The 17244-nt window shown below is 38.3% G+C and overlaps 3 protein-coding genes across 3 annotated transcripts; all 3 read right to left on the bottom strand.

Moving 5' to 3' along the window:
- Window positions 1-542: 542 nt before the first annotated feature.
- LOC143450060 (armadillo repeat-containing protein 7-like) lies at window positions 543-1334 on the bottom strand. Its single transcript, XM_076950465.1, has one exon. It carries the CDS (start codon window positions 1188-1190, stop codon window positions 588-590), a length of 603 nt encoding a protein of 200 aa, XP_076806580.1. The 5' UTR covers window positions 1191-1334; the 3' UTR covers window positions 543-587.
- Window positions 1293-2084, bottom strand: LOC143448716 (transmembrane protein 14C-like). Its single transcript, XM_076948563.1, has 4 exons — window positions 2009-2084; window positions 1638-1739; window positions 1440-1527; window positions 1293-1356 (listed from the first exon to the last, which is right to left on the bottom strand). Exons 1-4 carry the CDS (start codon window positions 2082-2084, stop codon window positions 1293-1295), a joined length of 330 nt encoding a protein of 109 aa, XP_076804678.1.
- LOC143450045 (intermembrane lipid transfer protein VPS13B-like) lies at window positions 1638-17244 on the bottom strand. The gene is made up of 4 exons (XM_076950444.1): window positions 17088-17244; window positions 16860-16930; window positions 2009-13885; window positions 1638-1739 (listed from the first exon to the last, which is right to left on the bottom strand). Exon 3 carries the CDS (start codon window positions 13870-13872, stop codon window positions 3460-3462), a length of 10413 nt encoding a protein of 3470 aa, XP_076806559.1. The 5' UTR covers window positions 13873-13885; window positions 16860-16930; window positions 17088-17244; the 3' UTR covers window positions 1638-1739; window positions 2009-3459.

Here is a 17244-nt window from a genome sequence, read left to right as displayed (position 1 = left end):
TAAAACGTAAAGTTTATTAGACAATTTAGTAATGTACTTTAGCCTACCGCTGATAAACTGCTTCACGCTAGTTACAGTTATATTTATAACTTACTAACCCATACCTCTTAATACGCCAATCCTTCAAAATTAAAAAAACAACTTAATGTAAACATCTGCAAGGATCGTAATGACCTAAGGCGGCTGTGCACGGTATTTGCTTACGTGCCTAAAATCGGTGACTAACGTCACATAATTTCATTCAATATTTTGTTTCAAAGTAATGAATCGAATCAATCGTTTCATTCATGGTTGTGTCAGTTCTCACAAGAACAATTATAGTTTCCCCTATTTCTTGTATGTAGCTTTTTGAAAGTTATTTTGCAAATACCAGATTATCATTCTGGTGGAGGACGACGTCAAGCCGAAAAAAGTTTATGATTTTTTCTGCAAATAAATTGGTTATGAGTTATGACTATGAGCCTTTCTGCTTTAGTTGTACTCCATTATCAGCAACTAGTTAGCACTTGATCAACTTTACCTAAACTATAAAAAACAATAGAGCAACTTATACGTTTTATTAACCCCGAATTGCGAATAGAAATAACTCATTTCTTAGGAACAGGAATGTAGAGATATTGGCCACTGGTCCCTTGGGTAGCAAGTGCCCGTTCTTCGGCGGAGCAATAATCCTCCAAAAAGATGACGGCAAGATTTCTATATCTGGCGTTTTGCATCGTCGCAAAATTTTGCATACATTCGACTACCGCCGTTGTGACGATGCGCGACCGCGAATTTGGTATAACCAACTGCATCAGTAAAGTGATGGCAGACAAAACGGTTTCTTCGACCGAACTCGATAGACATCTTATAGCATTTTCGATCGAGGCAGGGTGGTCTAGAATAAGTTGACGATTTTCAGGTTCCGGGGCTAAATTGCATAAACCTCCAATGCCGTGCTCTACTATGCTTCCATTAACATCTTCATCGATATCAATGCAGTCTATGAACAAATCAATAACGCGCAAATCGCGCAAGTACTGGTAATTAATGGGATCATAAGCAAAGTTGGCCAAGTTCGCTAAAACTTGTTCCTTAGCAGAGTTATCTTGCGTCTCTTGAAATTCAGTGACAAGAGCTTGCAAATAATCAGAACGGTTCAGGTCTTTTGACGTAGTTTTTCTCTTCAGTCGCTCAAACGATGAAAACATGCTTGATGTTGGCCAAAATTATACACAATGATATCGGTGCTTGCGTTAGTCAAAAAAAAACAATAAACACGATTAATGTTGCAGGAATTTCATTAACAGAGACTAATCATTCTTTCCTGGAGGTGCAGTTTGTAAAGTGTAGATACAACGACCAACCATAGCAACACTAAAAAATAAGCGTCTTATAGAAACCTGAACAAAGCAAAGAAACACCACAACTAGCTTGTAACCGAAATTTATATTACTAACCTCAACAAAGCAACTAATCCAGCAGGCATGAACTTTCCAGAATTGTAGAACCTAAATCCCATAAGACCACCGAGAGAAAGTGAAATACCTGGTAAAGTATGCATTATAAACCACTAAGTTAAAATAACTCACTATGAATTTTAACTAAATCAACTCACAAGCAACCTTTCCAAAGTTTAACATAATTAGTTAACCCACCCAAGGTAAGCCACTGATCGGTTGGGTCCACTGAGGTACGATATGCACCGAAGCCAGCCAAGCCTCCAAATAAAAGTCCAGCAGCTAGGGAAGGTGTACTCCCTGCAAAAACATGTCATTATATGATATTGCATATGGTCTCAAGAAATGTTTTCGCAGCCTTTGATACCCAATCGATAGCCATCCGTCCATAGGATTGTAACTGTGCACTACCTGCTGAACAGGCTATTAGTTAACTATAAGAATTGGCAATCGGAGTTGTCCAACAAAGATTTCCAAGTTATAGGAAATCAACTGTATAACTAGTCGTGTGACAGTTAACAGATGTATGCTGATGTTCTTTATAATAGGAAATATAAACTAGCACTCACCAGCCTTGAGGTAACCAACAATGCCACCAGCAGCAACTGTAGCAGCGTACAAGGTTGAAATCCAGTCAATCCCCATAACAATCAATAATAACCTACTGTTTCTGCATAGAGACAAAAAATAATATAGTTTCATGTAGAAACAAATACACTATTTAAGCTATTCCGAGTGTATACATACTACACCATGAATTAACATTGCATATAACCTTGACACATAGAGTAGAAAGTAAAAAATCTGTTTCAGAAATAGGTATTCAAAACCACGTTTAAATAAAATACTATTAAATAAATTGGTTCCTTCCAGCAAGCAACCAAAATACCACTTAAAACACACTATCCAGAAATAGTTAGCTTTAATATACATCTCTGTTCACAGCAAATAGTCTTCACTTCGACAAGTTACAAAAGAAAACATTTCGGAAGCTAACTTGATCTCTTCTACTAACATATAATATTGATGCAAATTACAACAATATGGTAATTTGCTTCGGCAATTACAATTTGGTTCAAAAATTTATATGTAAAGTTCTCCAAGGACCTGATAAGTTAGTAATGGACCATTATAGCTTAAAATAAACTGAAATTTCTCTTTCACCCACAAGGTGGTAAAACGTACACAAAAAAAATCACAATACTGTGATACCCAAGTGCTTTTACATACAACAAAAACTTTTTTACGATAAGTAAATGACACACAAGTACACAAAGAAGATAATTGTGGTACAACACCAATTTTATATAAGCATGCCATGTATTAGCAGTACTCTTCTAATTTCAGGAATATCTTTCCAAAACATTTATGCTGGTTTCAACATAAACCCTCCTTTTGGCTCAGAGGTTGTTTTATAGGTTAGTGTACTACATAGAATGTTCTGCCAAATATTAGAAGACAGTTTCTGTTAGGCAATTAGACATAATTGCAAATCAGAAGACACGGCAAGGCACCAAATGTCAAAGCAATATGAGGTGGCATAAATTATTATACAAGCAAAAACACCTACAAACATGAAATCAAGATAGAGTAATAGTAATAAATCACTGCATGTCACTCAGCAAGATGATAACTACTGCAAATATTATCAGTCTGTGTTATTTCAACTATACGAGGAACACGTTTCTGTGCCATAACAAGCACGCTGCAAAAGCTAGTTACGCAAGCAGAGAAAGCTTAGAACATTACGATTACAATCTGCTCCTAGAACTGGCAACAGTATATGCAATGGTAACGATGAAGTTTTTAATATTTTGCACGAATGATTTAATGAAAAGTATCTCCATCCTTAAACAAATCACAAAAAACATGCTATGTGATCATTAATCACACTCATTCAGTGTACTGACCGAGACATTGTTCCATTCTTTCTATCGAGATGATAGATCAGATTCTATTACTTAAATTTCTTGGCAATGGGCACAATACCAACATTTCCTTTGTCTGCCAAGCAAACGCTTCACCATTCAAACCTATTTCTTTTAGATTTGGCTACAACAAATGTGTTCTGGAAGAGTTTTGCCTCCAACGCACTTTGAACTTTCACAGTACACTTCACAACGTCCATCACGTCAACACATTCCAAGGTTTTGTCTCTGGCATTGACACCAAGGTAGTCAGCTACTTTCTCAGCATAAACAGAGCTTTTATCAACAGGTAGTGTTTTATCCTGACATATGGTTATCGTGAGGTCTTCGGACAAATTTAAATCAATGTCTGCAATTTGTAACGTAGTTTCTAAGCTATCATCATCGACTCGAATTATGTGCAAGTCTGTTGATGTTAGAACCAAATCAGCAGCAAACTCCACTCCATTAGGTATGACCATATGGCAGTTGTTCAATGCAAACAACGGGGTAACCATTATTATAGGGCTTGTTAGGACTTTATTTTTGTACTTGGTCAGCGAATTATGATAATTATTAGAAGCATGTGATAGATTTTTGTAGCGAACAGATTTTCTTTCCTCCAAACCAGCTTTGCGCAAGATGGTTTCGCCAGTTTTGGAGACAATACTAGCAGCACCACCAATAGGTTTTGTGACCACACCGACCAAAGCTTTTGTTACCCCAGATATGTAACCTTGTCTTTGTGAGACTGGTGGGTTGCTTATATTGAGAGTTCCAACATCCCCTGATGCTGATGGCAGAGCAAGTAGATTTGGCTCTTCGTATGAAGTTGGGTCCAAATTTCGTGAGATTCCTGATGCTATGTTTGTTACTGAACGTAATGCACCAGATGAAAAGTGTCGCAGTAGGGAAGAAAACCCTCTTGTAAAACCACCTATAAAGGCAGTGGGTCCATTCATCAGGCCCTCATATGGTAGAACAACAAAATCACTAAGCCCCTGCACAAAACTTCGAATAGTACTGGCTGGATTGCCCAACAAGTCGAGGGAACCTATCACCCAACCGGCACCAAAAACAGCATCAGCGAAGTAATGCCGAGACATTTCCTGGGCAAGCTCGTTTACTGTTGTGTCCACATCTTTACAAGAGAATTTAGACAAACTCACTGCACCTCTATGCACTGAAACTTGCAATTTCACAGATGCACGAATAGTAAGCACCAACGTGATGGGATTGATGCTAAGAGACTGAAATCGTAACGGATTAGACAGTGCCTGTGCTTCACTTAATACATTATGCGGAATTAAATCATGAGACCTTTTGTTCTCTATTGGGATGTAAGCAGACTCTAGATAGGACTGCAGCAACCTTGACAGAGCTTGGGCAAACCCACCATCAATTTGAAGTTCCAATGGTTCAATCCCCATCTCCACTGTATTAAGCTGAAAACTCTTGGTAAAGATTGCCGATATAGACACACATTTGTTTCCAGAATTGCATGATGTCAACAATACAGGGAATTCTGTATTTGCAAAAAGTTGGTTATCTATTTGTAAATCTGATAAGGTAAGATCAGCAGCCCACTCAAACGTATTGGTTTTGCGTGACAACTGAATAGATATTCTGTTCATTGATACGTGCAAAACATCATAGCTCAACAACGGCCGAGTACAGTCATCTAAAAGCACAATTTTTAACTCTCTGATGTTCATTGTACAGCAATATTTTTGTGTTTGTTGATGTGCAGCTTCTTTGTGACCGTTTTTGTCTTCCTGGAACCATACATGCACACTGCCTTCTTCAAAAGTTTCACGAATAGCAATCAATCTAGCATCAAATAGTAGCAGCTCATCCTCATAAGGTTTAGGTCCGGCTGTGATGAGAAACTCTGTCCATTGGGTGCTACCTTCTTCGCAAATCTCCATTTTAATTGACCTATACATACGCATGCATCTCGGAAACGCCTCAGAATCCATGAAACTCTCGTACTTAACACATTGATTTGGTGAAATGATAACGCAGAGTGGTTCACCAGACTTGTCAGAAACCTCTCGAATATAGAAAGTAGTGGAACATTGGTTGTGTAATATGTACTTTTCTTTCTTAATGTCATGGAGCATGAGATAAAGCATGTTTTTAGACTCGTGCTGCGTTAGGATTTTTTGCTTAGCAAGCACATAATCTGGCGGTTTGCAAAATTCCACAAGTTTTCTTGCAAATTGATCCTTAACAGAAACAACAGCAGTCAAGCCAGCTGTCTCAATGCAAACAGACCTGTTGACAAACATAGATAGCACTGACGTGCTAGGAACATCTTGACCTACACAAAGAAAGGAAGAAGAGGTTTCATCTACTGATGACAACACACTGCCATCTGTATCTTCCGCTTGGCTGTTTCCATTATCTTTGCTGCTTGCATCTGCCAATTTTTCAACTTCTAATCCCCAGTGAAGAAGAGGTACGGGTGTGGATGAAGGAGCTTCACAGACAAAATCACGACTTTGTAAGTGTTTGTAGTCATGACTGACGCAGGGCTTTATGCAGGTGTTCTGAGCTTCCTTTAACATATTTACAAACCACCATCTCGGATGCAAAGACAGAACTCGAATACCGTGACAAAATTGTGATCTTAGGAGCAAATCTAGAATCGCTTTCTTGGTTTTTAATAATACAATTCGAGATCCATTTAATGGAACATAAGACAGATTCAACTTGTCAGTTCTTGATGGGTGATCCAGTTCCGGATTTTTAACTAATGTAAGCCAGTCACTTGGTGAGCTGTCACTGGTTCGAATCTGAAACCTACCCTCAAAATGATGAAGAACTGAAACCTGGTGTGGTTGCATGATGCTGATATTGTCATCAGGAGAAATAAAACAGAGGGCCAGATCTGTTTTGTTTGAAACAAGGCACCACGGTACTACTTCAACCAGCAGGGAATGATGATGTAGGGAGAGTCTTGCCTGAATGTTTCCATCACCAGGCGCCCAGTCCTCTTCTGTATCTTTATCAGAATCGTCATAAGGATAACCTTTTGCAAGATCAGGAAATGGTTGAGAGAGTCTTGAACTCTTCGTCATTGTCTTTGTGAGGGAAAAGTGTATGGGCACCGTGGCATCAAACGGAGATTCATTTTCATTCAATTGGACAGTGAGATGGTGAGTAAGGTAAGGAGATAACTGATCGAGCACGACTGCATTCCCACGACCTTGGAGTCGAGTCACTGCCACTTTTTTCTGGCATCTAGTCTCAATATGAAGAACAGCTGGATTAGGCAGATATGAGCGCACAAAAAACAGTGGCAAAATGGCAATAATATCGGCCAAACTTTCTTGATAGTAACAAATCTGAGCATGCAAGATAACTCCATCACTAGAGGAAAATTCAAAAAGCATGCTTTTATCAGGCATGTTGACCAGGTCTGGAATCTCTATGTGACTACACAGATCAGACGGTGCCATGGGAATGCCAACCTTTAGATAGGAAACACTTGTCACGGTGTAAAACGAATGACCCACCTCTGAATCGGATAGAATATATTCTGATGCCTCCTTGCTGTCAGTTGCGATCATTTCTATCTGAATATCATAAGGCATATAATTAACCAACTTTGTACGTCCAGTGAATGCTACTAAAGTGTTCCATTTGGGAGTGCAGTCAACAGACACAATGACTGAACACAACTTACTGATTGGACACAAAAACCTACATGTGCAACCTGGATAGAAGTTGTCTGACCAATTCCAATCTGGCAAACCTTCTACAGAAATGTGTAATTTGGGATCAGTTTTGCTACATCTCCAAGAGTAAGAAGTTTTGCTCTTTGGTTTTAAACTGAGACACTCATCAGTCAGTGCTTGCCCATAGAGCAATGTCTTACCGGTTTGATTTTCAAGGGAAAGTTTCAGGAAATTTTCCTCAGCATGACTGCCGTCATCCGTAAAGCTTGAAATGAGATGTTGCACTGAATGAATACAGCACTGACTCACACGTAGCTCAGTAATATCATTCAAATTGCAGTCAACGCTCAGAAGGTCGTCCTTCTGCATGAGAGAAAAACTGATAGGAGTTGGCTGAAGTGCTGGTAACCAGGTGAGATTATGTGCTTCTACAATATCAGCAGCTACAGTGAGGTTTGTGTCAACAGTATATTGCTTCGTTGTGTCCAGCCAATATTGTACAAAAGTATTCACATCACTTAAATTTACACAAAGAAGTTCAGTTCCCTGCTTAGCAACAGCAGTTGCATTGACCCTCGGTAAAACAAGAGTCACAGTGATGGTAGGAACAATTCGGGAATCAAAAACGCTCTCTACTTCCATGCTGGCAGCCAAGGATAGCGGAGACACGTGGCATACGTCTGTGTTGTGAACGGTCACACGCCACTTTGCGGAACTAACAACTTTATGAAATGGAGTCTCATCATCAAATAGGGTGAAGTTGACATGTCTGGTTTCTGAAAGATAAAATATCTTCTGGCACTCATATAAGCCACTCGACTCACTAAAGCTTTCAAGCATGCATTTTATCTCTGAATGGTCGCCCAAAATTTCATTAAATGGAATTGGAGTTATACAAACTTGCTTTACAGCATGAGGCTTGTCATAGCACCAGGCCATTGAACTATCTGGTAGCGATGAGGAAAATACAATTTGATTTGACAACGGTTCTTGGTTATTGTTTGCAGTGACATAAGCAAAGCCACCTTTTCTAAGATCATCAGCATATGCTAAATGAAGATGAGATGAAGGGGTCACCATTTCCAAGTTACTAGAATTGTTATTCGAGTCTTTGTTATTTGCTTTTGAAAGTCTGTTCATCCACTCCTGAATACTCATCAGCACACAATTAACAGAATGCATTATGTCTGTGTAGACCATGATCTTAATGGCAGATGCTTTGATTGTTGTTTTATGAAGACAAAGGTCACCTTGCGAAAGAGTTGAAGACTCAAGTCCAACATTTAGGGTAATAGGATGCAAAATTGGAACAAAATCAGCTGAAGATTTAAGACGTAATGAAATGTTGTTCAGCGCCACGTCACAGGAAATAGATTTATCTTTCACTTGCAATTCACACCGACCACTGGACATTGCACACCGCATAGCAATATTACTGCACTGAAGTTCACCTAATACTTGACTGCAGTTAAGTACGAGAAAAGAAAGCTTTTGCATGCTATCGCCTTGCTCTTTTGTTACCACTGGGTCAAACTCATGACTTGGTAAATTAATGTTTTGCGCACCAGTGATTATTTCTTCAAAAATATTCACTGCATTTTCGTTGAGGATTACTTTGATTGGTCTCCCTATAGTTGCTGTTAAGCTGGCCTTTTTAGTGAGAAAATGGTTGACTGTCATGGTACAGAGAGAAGTAGGCACACCTGTACGGGGGTTACAATCACCATGCTGAGTGTCGAAAAATTTATTTGGAAAATTTCCATGATCATGTATAGTGAATGAAGGTTCTTTTACGCCTTCAGCAACATTGATTGAAGCATTATGGAACTGTACTTCAAGTTTCTGCTGGTGCTTTGAAACGTGTGCCACAAAAGAGGGCTCATTGATGATAATACTACTTAGTGGTTTTACCATGTCATTATCACAGAATTGATAGACGAGGATCTTCACATTTTGACCGGTTACAAGCAAATCACCCATAAGCTTTGCATTTGTAGATAAAATTGGTTTTTCGGAGGTCTTATCACTGACAGACAGTTCACAAACACTAAAGCCGCTATCTTGCTGTGGAAGCTTACCAATAGTTAATGTTTCCTTGGCTGGAGTCGACACCGGACTGACTTTCGAAAATTCAAGATCTTTTAAAGACCAAATATTAGCAGCATCCAGTAGCAGCTGAAATTGAGCAATTGTAAAGTGAAAAATAATGTCTGTAGTGACATTGAGTTCAAGGGATGGCGCACAGATAGGAATGCGACGATTTAAGCTGTTCCAATGCAGTATAGATGGAGCAATGGTTGATTGAACATCAAGTTGCTCAATGATTGGGTGAAAAGCTGGTTCTGGCATGGCTAAAACTTCACATTGCATATTCCATTGCAGTGCAGGATTTTCACAGGGCGCTGGTCTCTTCAGATATGCCACTATGTCGCCACGATTTGCAGAGCCTACACTAATATCCTGGATATTAATTTCAAACTGTTTATCTTGTAAGGAGCTTCCAACACACTGAAGCAAACCAGCGGCATTTGCTCTACGATAAATGCTTGGAGCAAGGACAAGCCTGGTTAGGGGGTTTTGAGGTTGAGGATTCACTTCAAACGAGCTGAAACAGGCCATCAACACATCGTCATGGGACTTTGAGAATCTCTGCTTTGTACAAGGCAGAAAAAGTCTACCTCCTCCAAGATTAAAGTAAAGTACAGGTAGATCAAATGGCCTGGATGTGGCCGTGGTTTCTCCAGATACATGTGAAAAGCTTTGTATCAGTGGCATAAAGACTTGAAGTACACCAATAGCAACTTTGGGATTGATGACTAGATCGCAGGCTTGTATGGAGCATATCAATTCACTTATGTTTCTCTTGACCTTTGCAATAGAGTCACTGTTTGTTGTAACAACAGATGAATTGCCAGTTTCTATACTTTCTTGGGATTCTTCATGGACATGTCGCTGATAGTCTGATGTCAGTGCTTGGGTAAAGGTTACATCGAAAAATTTCCCATGTTTCGTGCTTACTTCCGGTGCGTGCGGTGGCTTGTTCTTTGGTGCGTCATACTTTTGTATGAATGATGGCAAAACCTCAAACATTGGCGAAAGCATTAGGCCGGATAAGACAGTTTTTCTCCACATTTTTTCTTCTTTTTCCCAGTAAGTCAAAGAGCATCGAGTACAAGAGCTCATCAGTTTTAAATAAACTGGTTGACTGTCCAAAGACAAGCTTATGTCTTCAATAGAAAAAGCAAGTTTTGATGGGGTGGATGTGGGTGAACTTGGGTATACATCCAGGGAAAATCTAGGTAGAGTGCACTGAAGCCAAAGAGTAAACCACATGCCTTTAGGAAGCGCAACACTTTCAAGTGCACTTTGGTTTGACTTGGTGTCATCCTGGATATTTGGATTATGGACTTCTTGAGGATGTGATAATTTTCTGGGTACTTTCCTCATATATTCTTTTGAAAGTGGTACCACTGGCAAGATATTGGTTGGTGTTATGCAATTTTCCAAAATGTTGTTTCCTACATTCTCAAACTTATGGAGTAACTTCACCAAGAATTCCGTTTGATGCTTAGATATTTTAAGACTCACTGGCTCAATGTCAAGATGCATAGAAATATTTAACTTTAAATCTTTGCTTGCAGGTTGTTTTAAAACAAGTGTACATGTTGCAGTACCTGGAGTGGCAATATAGAGGATTCTGTACATGTCGCTTGTTGTGAGGCCTGTATATATACTTGCATGCTCTAAAACAAAATTGAGAGTAGCAAAATCTGTAAACTTATTGACTTGAACTCCCTTCTGCAGCAGCTCAGGCATAATTTTAACTGTTTTAAATCCAGATGTAAATGCTTTAATTTCAGGAAATGACAAGCAAAGAATGTCACCTTCCTTGGCTTTAAGAGTACACTGTCTCACAATCTGCGTGTACAATAAGCTTCGATAATCCAACGGCAAAACAGATAGTTGATTTAGTGACACAAACAAGTGAACACCAGAGCACTTACACTGTACGGCATACTTGGATTTCAAGTTTGTAAAAATGGTAGCAGTGTTTTCAGTGGTACTATTTGAAGAATTTTTCTGCATCGGCGTCATTAAAAAAGGCAGAAGTTGCTTCAAAGTTATTTCAGGAAAGCGTGAAAGGGTGTTCAGGATTGTTGAGTCTAAAATTACAAACAATTGATGGAAGTTAACCAATACACATCCATCTCCTTTGTTTTCATTTGGAATCTGGAAATAAAAACTTAGCCAGTGGGAGTCCTCTTTCCACTCTAAACTTCTTTCAGCAGATTTGTTTGCATGTGATATCACATTCTGTTGACTTGTTAGGTTGTCTTTTAAATATACTTTTTCATAGATATGACTGCATTGAACTAATGGAACTATTTCATCTTCAGAAAGTGACCAGTGAACATCAAATGATTTAAGGGCTCCACATAGGGAACTTGTTGCAAAAGTTTTAGTAACTTCTGCAACAACACTCCGCAGGGCAACTTTGAGACTGGGTGAATCTCTCGTCAGAAATTTCTCTCGAAGCAGACTGACATCAAGGACTTCATATACAATGCTGTCATGTTTAAGAAGATTTAACCAGCTATCTAACACATGAGTAAACATTTCTAGTTGGAAGGGCATGGCGTCTAGTTTTAGAGAATGAACCAAAGATTTTGTCTGGCTCTTAATCATAGTCAGTCTTTTATGCCAATAAGAAGTTGCAAGGAGAGCGTGGTGCTCCAGGATTATGTCCTTTACTCGGGCGACCGACTTCACATTGGGAGGGGGATGAAAGGTATCCTCATGCAAAACATTGCACAACCACACAAATATGTCGATAGATTTCACCTCAAGTGTGTACTTAACATTACATTTTTCCATTAACTTGGGCAACGGAGACACAAAGCATGAGAGATATGCAGCGAAATGATCTGCATACATTGGTTGGTTGGAACTGATTCGAACAGATGGAAGGCTTACAACCAAAGCAGGTAACATAGCCTTTTTCTTCTCACTGTGGGCTTTTATATGAGTGGAAAAACCCCTGCTCAAAAGGTCAACGCAGTTAAACGTTTTTTCCTTGTATGTGTTCGGTTGTAGCGACAGAGCCTGGAATGTAAAATGCAAGTTTTTCAGCAAAAAGGTTGCACTCCTGTTTGGAACAAAATTAACATCTTTTAGCACTTCTGGAGGGTGAATGGTGGGTCTCTCAGCAAGGGGATAGGGTTTAAGAGCATGATCTTTTGCCCAAGCTAAAAGAATATCAACACACATCAATGTGTGACTACTAAGTGTGAAGTGGCATGATTCACCACCAACAATAAATCTCTTCCATGATCGTTCGTGAAAGTTTCTCCATTCATCGGTGTTAGTTAAGTCAGCATTTCTCAAATAACCATTAAACTCAACTTCTTCTCGTTCTGTTTCTTGCCTTTTATCTTCAGCAATATATAAATACTGTGAACAGAATGCATACGTGTCATGGCGGCCCTTCTCAGAAAAGAATTCTTCCCTTGTCAAGACGTATTCAAACGGTGCATCATTATTTTCAGGAGATCGGAAATCAAACAGAGAATTGGCAGCGAACCCCACAGGTGACCCTACACATGAAGCTAACAGCAGACTCTCATCACCTCTATGATTAGGAATGACTTTACCATTGACCTTGGCAGGTGTGCCGCCTTCAAATGTAATTGAACCTGAACAGAGAAATACCTCACATGAAAAAAAATCAAGACCTCTGCTGACCAATTCTATTGATAGGCTTTCTCCACTCATTTTAATCAGTGCTTTCATTGAGGCATTTTGTGTTCTATGGAACAGTTTTGCTGTTTCGGCTTTTGATGGCTTGAATTGTATTACCAGAGTTTTTACATAAATACTAAAAGCAAATATTGGATTTTTGACAACATTTTCATCAACATCATAAGACATAACCGGTGGAACATAGGACCATGCCCATGACACCCAACCTTGAGAATCGTCAGGTTTAACATCTTCCTGGTGACCAATTTCTTCTGGTGTTGCACAGTCTATTGTGCCATAGTAAATGTGCAAACAAAGCTCTAAAAGATGCAAAACAGCAGGTAGTTGCTTCTCACTGATGTTCAGCTCATAGCGTTCAACCATCAAATTAACTTTTGTCGCCGACGGTTTTCTTGATGTGTGAGTGGGGTACATGGCGTGAATACGAAATACAAAATGACAACGAAATATAAGCGGATCTTCGAAGGAGTCAACCAAACCACTTGCACCACGTTTGTCCAGACATACAGTGGTGTCCTTTAACTCACACACATGACGAAGTGTCGGACTGCTTTCTGTCAATTCAATGAAAGCAGGAGTCCAAGTTCCATCGACAGCTTGATACGCAGTAGACTGGACATTGACGGACAAAACAATATCATCCTCAACATATTTTAATGTTAAATTGTTAATCTGAATTGTGAGGTTATTTTTAATCTTAGTTATCAAGGAATCAACGTACGAAGGTTGTTTTTTGGTGACATCTTGATTTTCCTGAATCGGGCTTTTCTTCTTTTGAGGTTTGTGACAGTGCAGTTTCACGACACATTCTACTGTGTCCAAGGTGACTACCACAGATTCAGAAGCAAGTTTGCTCCAGGGAACGTGAATTCTAAGCTCATTTGCTTGGCAACTAACAAAGCTAAATGGAGCACCTCCAAGTTCTTCATCTAGTGCATCCAGATTAAATTGAAGATTGTGCAAAACTGCATCACCTCCCCATAGGGATAACTGGAGATTTTTTGATTCAAGATCCTTGATATATTTTGATAAATAAGTCAGCAGGAATGGTGATAGATAGGATTCCAGACGGAGCATATTCATTCAGATTAAGTTCCTGCAAATAAAAATAATTAATAAAGATAAACATTTCCCAATTATTATTATTAAAGCATTAAATAACTGGTATTGACGTAAGGTATATATATCGGTTATGATACCATTTTAAGTTTTTATATTGTATTATATGCCCAAGATAAAATAAACTAATGTATTTTTTCATGAGATAAAAACCCCATTATAATACACCCTGCAATCTGCACGCACTGTTTTGCAAACAATACTTAACACAACTATTGGCTCTATAATCTCCACCCACTTTTACTGCATTCAGTCATTGCCTATGCTCTATACGTCACGGCATTGATCTTTTCTCATACAGTGACATCAGAAACAGACATGAGCTCAGCACAATGTGGCAAGGTTAGTTGTGAAGTATGTCACAAGCGTTTGTTGGTTATCACAACAAACGGGTAATAAAGTAGGACACGGGTTTCAAAGTGATTACGATAACAGACAACTTTTGTTAACCATTCTTGCTTTGCTTGCACGCGAGACATTGCTATTGTTTACTATGACATTTAAGTACATACATGCAATGCACCAAAACACGAGACGTCAGTGATGGAAGGTCAGTGTGTGACCCTCACTCAACTTTTTGTTGGCAAATTTTATGAAAACATTGTGGTTATTATATCTCAATAAATAGTGTGAGTGTGGTCAAATATCCCAACTAGGTGCACTTGTTTGGAAACTTTCCAATTATAAGTTTGCTTGTGCATCAACTTGCAATAAGTCACACTTGGGCGGAAGATGGTACCTACCTACACTTAGTAATAATAACAGTTTTAAATAACAGCAACTACTTTTCGTGTAATTAGCAATTTGCACTGCGATGCAATTTCCCCTGCAAAGCTTCGTTGCCACCTCTCGTCTATTTATAGACTTAACATCATTGAATACACGCTTCACTGCAGCATATACACCACTTGCTTTCTTTTCCCAGTTCTATCCCCGAGGGACCTCTGATATTTTGTAGACAGGAAAAAATAAAAATCACGCTGCACTAATCAGGTTAACTTTCTTCAGCGAGATTTTGTTTTGCTGCATAAACAAGTTTACTCGGTGTCTACCTAGAAAGTCTACCTTTTGTGTAAAATGCTTCCATGCATGTTATAATTAGCTGCAATACTTCGGCAATTCCCTTTACTTTCAGAAATTTATCAACAGCATTTTTCATGTCCTCATCGGTCCATTGTGTTAAGTTTTTTTTTTAGTAGAACCCTCCGGTATATTTCAATTTAAACATTCAGCACTAAATTCTGAAATTGCTAATCTCGATTAAGCCGTAATTATACTCCAATAACTTTTCTCTTTTTGCGATCACCACGATTATGATATCATCTTTTCCATTCCAATCGGGAGAGCTTTTATTACTCTCCATGCTGAAAGTGTAAATGATAAGGCTGAGTGCTTTTGAAGTTATAGCCCTTTGAAGGTAGGGTTGCCATACGTCAGGATTATCCCAGACATGTCAAGGAATTTTTAGCGTTCAAATCTGCATCAGGGAGAATTGCCAAAATGTGCTTAGAAGTCAGGGACTTTTTAAAATTGTATTTTAGTCTATGTTTTTCTAGGTTGCCACCTTTATTCCAACTTTTTCTAGGTCGCAAACATTCTCAGCTCGTCAAAACTGTCTGCTATAAATCTGTCTGCAACTCGTTTATGACGTAAGTTGTTTACTACATTTTAATATAAAATTTAAGAAAGAAATAAGATTACCATTGAGACAATGAAAGGAATTTTAACACTTCAGTACAAAGCATGTCTTGTGGGGAATTTTATGTGTTTTTTAGTCCAACAAGAGCTTGTTGAAAAAAATCAGATCTTCGGAAAAGTATGATTGGTATGAGGGAGAGTGGAGTATTGTTTATAAACTGCTACAGTATACGTTCATTACTTGTAATTACCTTGGAGCGTAGTTTGTAGAAAGTCTGTGCTAATTTTCGTTTTCATAAATGTTACTGTTCAGAAGAAAACTTGTATTCATGTATTGCAATGCAATATTTCATTGCTGTTTTTGTATTGTTTCATGTGTATCCTTCTTTCACAAAAAAGCAATGGCGGCGATGTACTTTGGTAATATTCGAAAATTGGTCAATTGTCAGGGACTGCACATTATCAAATACCATAACCCTACTATAAGGCAATAAGCGCTTTAATGCCAGTAGTAGAATTGTTGTGCCTTTTAGCGACAAGTACAATGTAGCTTTTCATCCACAATTTGAAAGTAGCGACCCACTTTTCATGTCTTAAATGGTTAAAGGCTTTGCCATCCTTTTTCCTAGTTTAGTAAGTCCACTTTATTAGGTCTTTGCAGTGGACATGGGTGGAAATAAACTGCTTTATGAAACATATTTAACATATAAAATACAGATTGATGATACGTTTTAAAAGACACCAATGAAAAAAAGGAAAAATCTTCAGTCACGCGAAGAGTCGTCTCAAGACCACGCAGGTGGCCTGCGTTTTTTAATGGGCAAACTGCAAAATATGTACCAAATTCAAACGCACGTTATTGCTTCTGACTCTGCGGAAGATTTAAAAATGTTTTACTTGCGATCGAAGACTAAGACCCTCCATTAGTAAAAGACATAAAAACTTTTTCGAATTTACCAGCGTAGAACGTGCCACAACAAAGTTCAGACAGCCAACATGAAACATGTTATTGGCCTAAAATCAATAGCCTGACAAAATATGGTCAGATGAGAAGGTCAGACTACATGCAATGAGCTAATCTTTAGCATATGGTTAGATGAAAGATAGGTCAATAAAAGGACATAAAAGATGATAATTATTTTTTGTTTGTTTTTTATAATAACTGGTTTGCATTTTTTGGGGAAAAATCTGTGTGCGCCTGATTTAGGACGTTTGTCCATATATATGATATACATTTGTACATGCTAAATCTAGTACAAAATCAAATTTAAAGTATAGCAAGTTTTATTTGAATAAATATCATATATACTTACAATTTTCCATTATGGATTATCAGTTAATTTGACAATAGACTTGTTTATCATAATTTCCTTTTGAACGTTGCCTGCAAAGAAAATAAACTGCATGTCAGATTGTTGGTAATTGTTTAGCAAAGTTTAACCAGAGGTAGTAGGATATTATAATACAAAAAGTAATTACATTTATTTCATTTTAATCGCCAATGTATTAAACGGTAGTTAACACAAAACGAACACACTTACCAATTAGGCTAACAGTCTTTAAAGGTCAGTTAACAATTCCATTAAATTCAGATGCAAGATTACATTAAAATCTTTATAAGTGGCTGAATACAGTCAATAAACTATGAATAACTGGCCAAATAATAATAACTTAGTTTTGTATAACACCACAAAATCA

Source organism: Clavelina lepadiformis, chromosome 3 (genome assembly GCF_947623445.1).
Source record: "Clavelina lepadiformis chromosome 3, kaClaLepa1.1, whole genome shotgun sequence".
Classification (NCBI taxonomy): domain Eukaryota; kingdom Metazoa; phylum Chordata; class Ascidiacea; order Aplousobranchia; family Clavelinidae; genus Clavelina; species Clavelina lepadiformis.
This window is presented reverse-complemented; position numbering and strand designations above follow the sequence as displayed.

Coding starts and splice junctions, on each gene's coding strand:
- LOC143450060 (XM_076950465.1), bottom strand. CDS start 1,190: ATGTTTTCATCGTTTGAGCGACTGAAGAGAAAAACTACGTCAAAAGAC.
- LOC143448716 (XM_076948563.1), bottom strand. CDS start 2,084: ATGGGGATTGACTGGATTTCAACCTTGTACGCTGCTACAGTTGCTGCT. Junction 1,528..1,637: donor CGATCAGTGGCTTACCTTGG/GTGGGTTAACTA, acceptor ATACTTTACCAG/GTATTTCACTTTCTCTCGGT. Junction 1,357..1,439: donor GGATTAGTTGCTTTGTTGAG/GTTAGTAATATA, acceptor CTTATTTTTTAG/TGTTGCTATGGTTGGTCGTT.
- LOC143450045 (XM_076950444.1), bottom strand. CDS start 13,872: ATGAATATGCTCCGTCTGGAATCCTATCTATCACCATTCCTGCTGACT.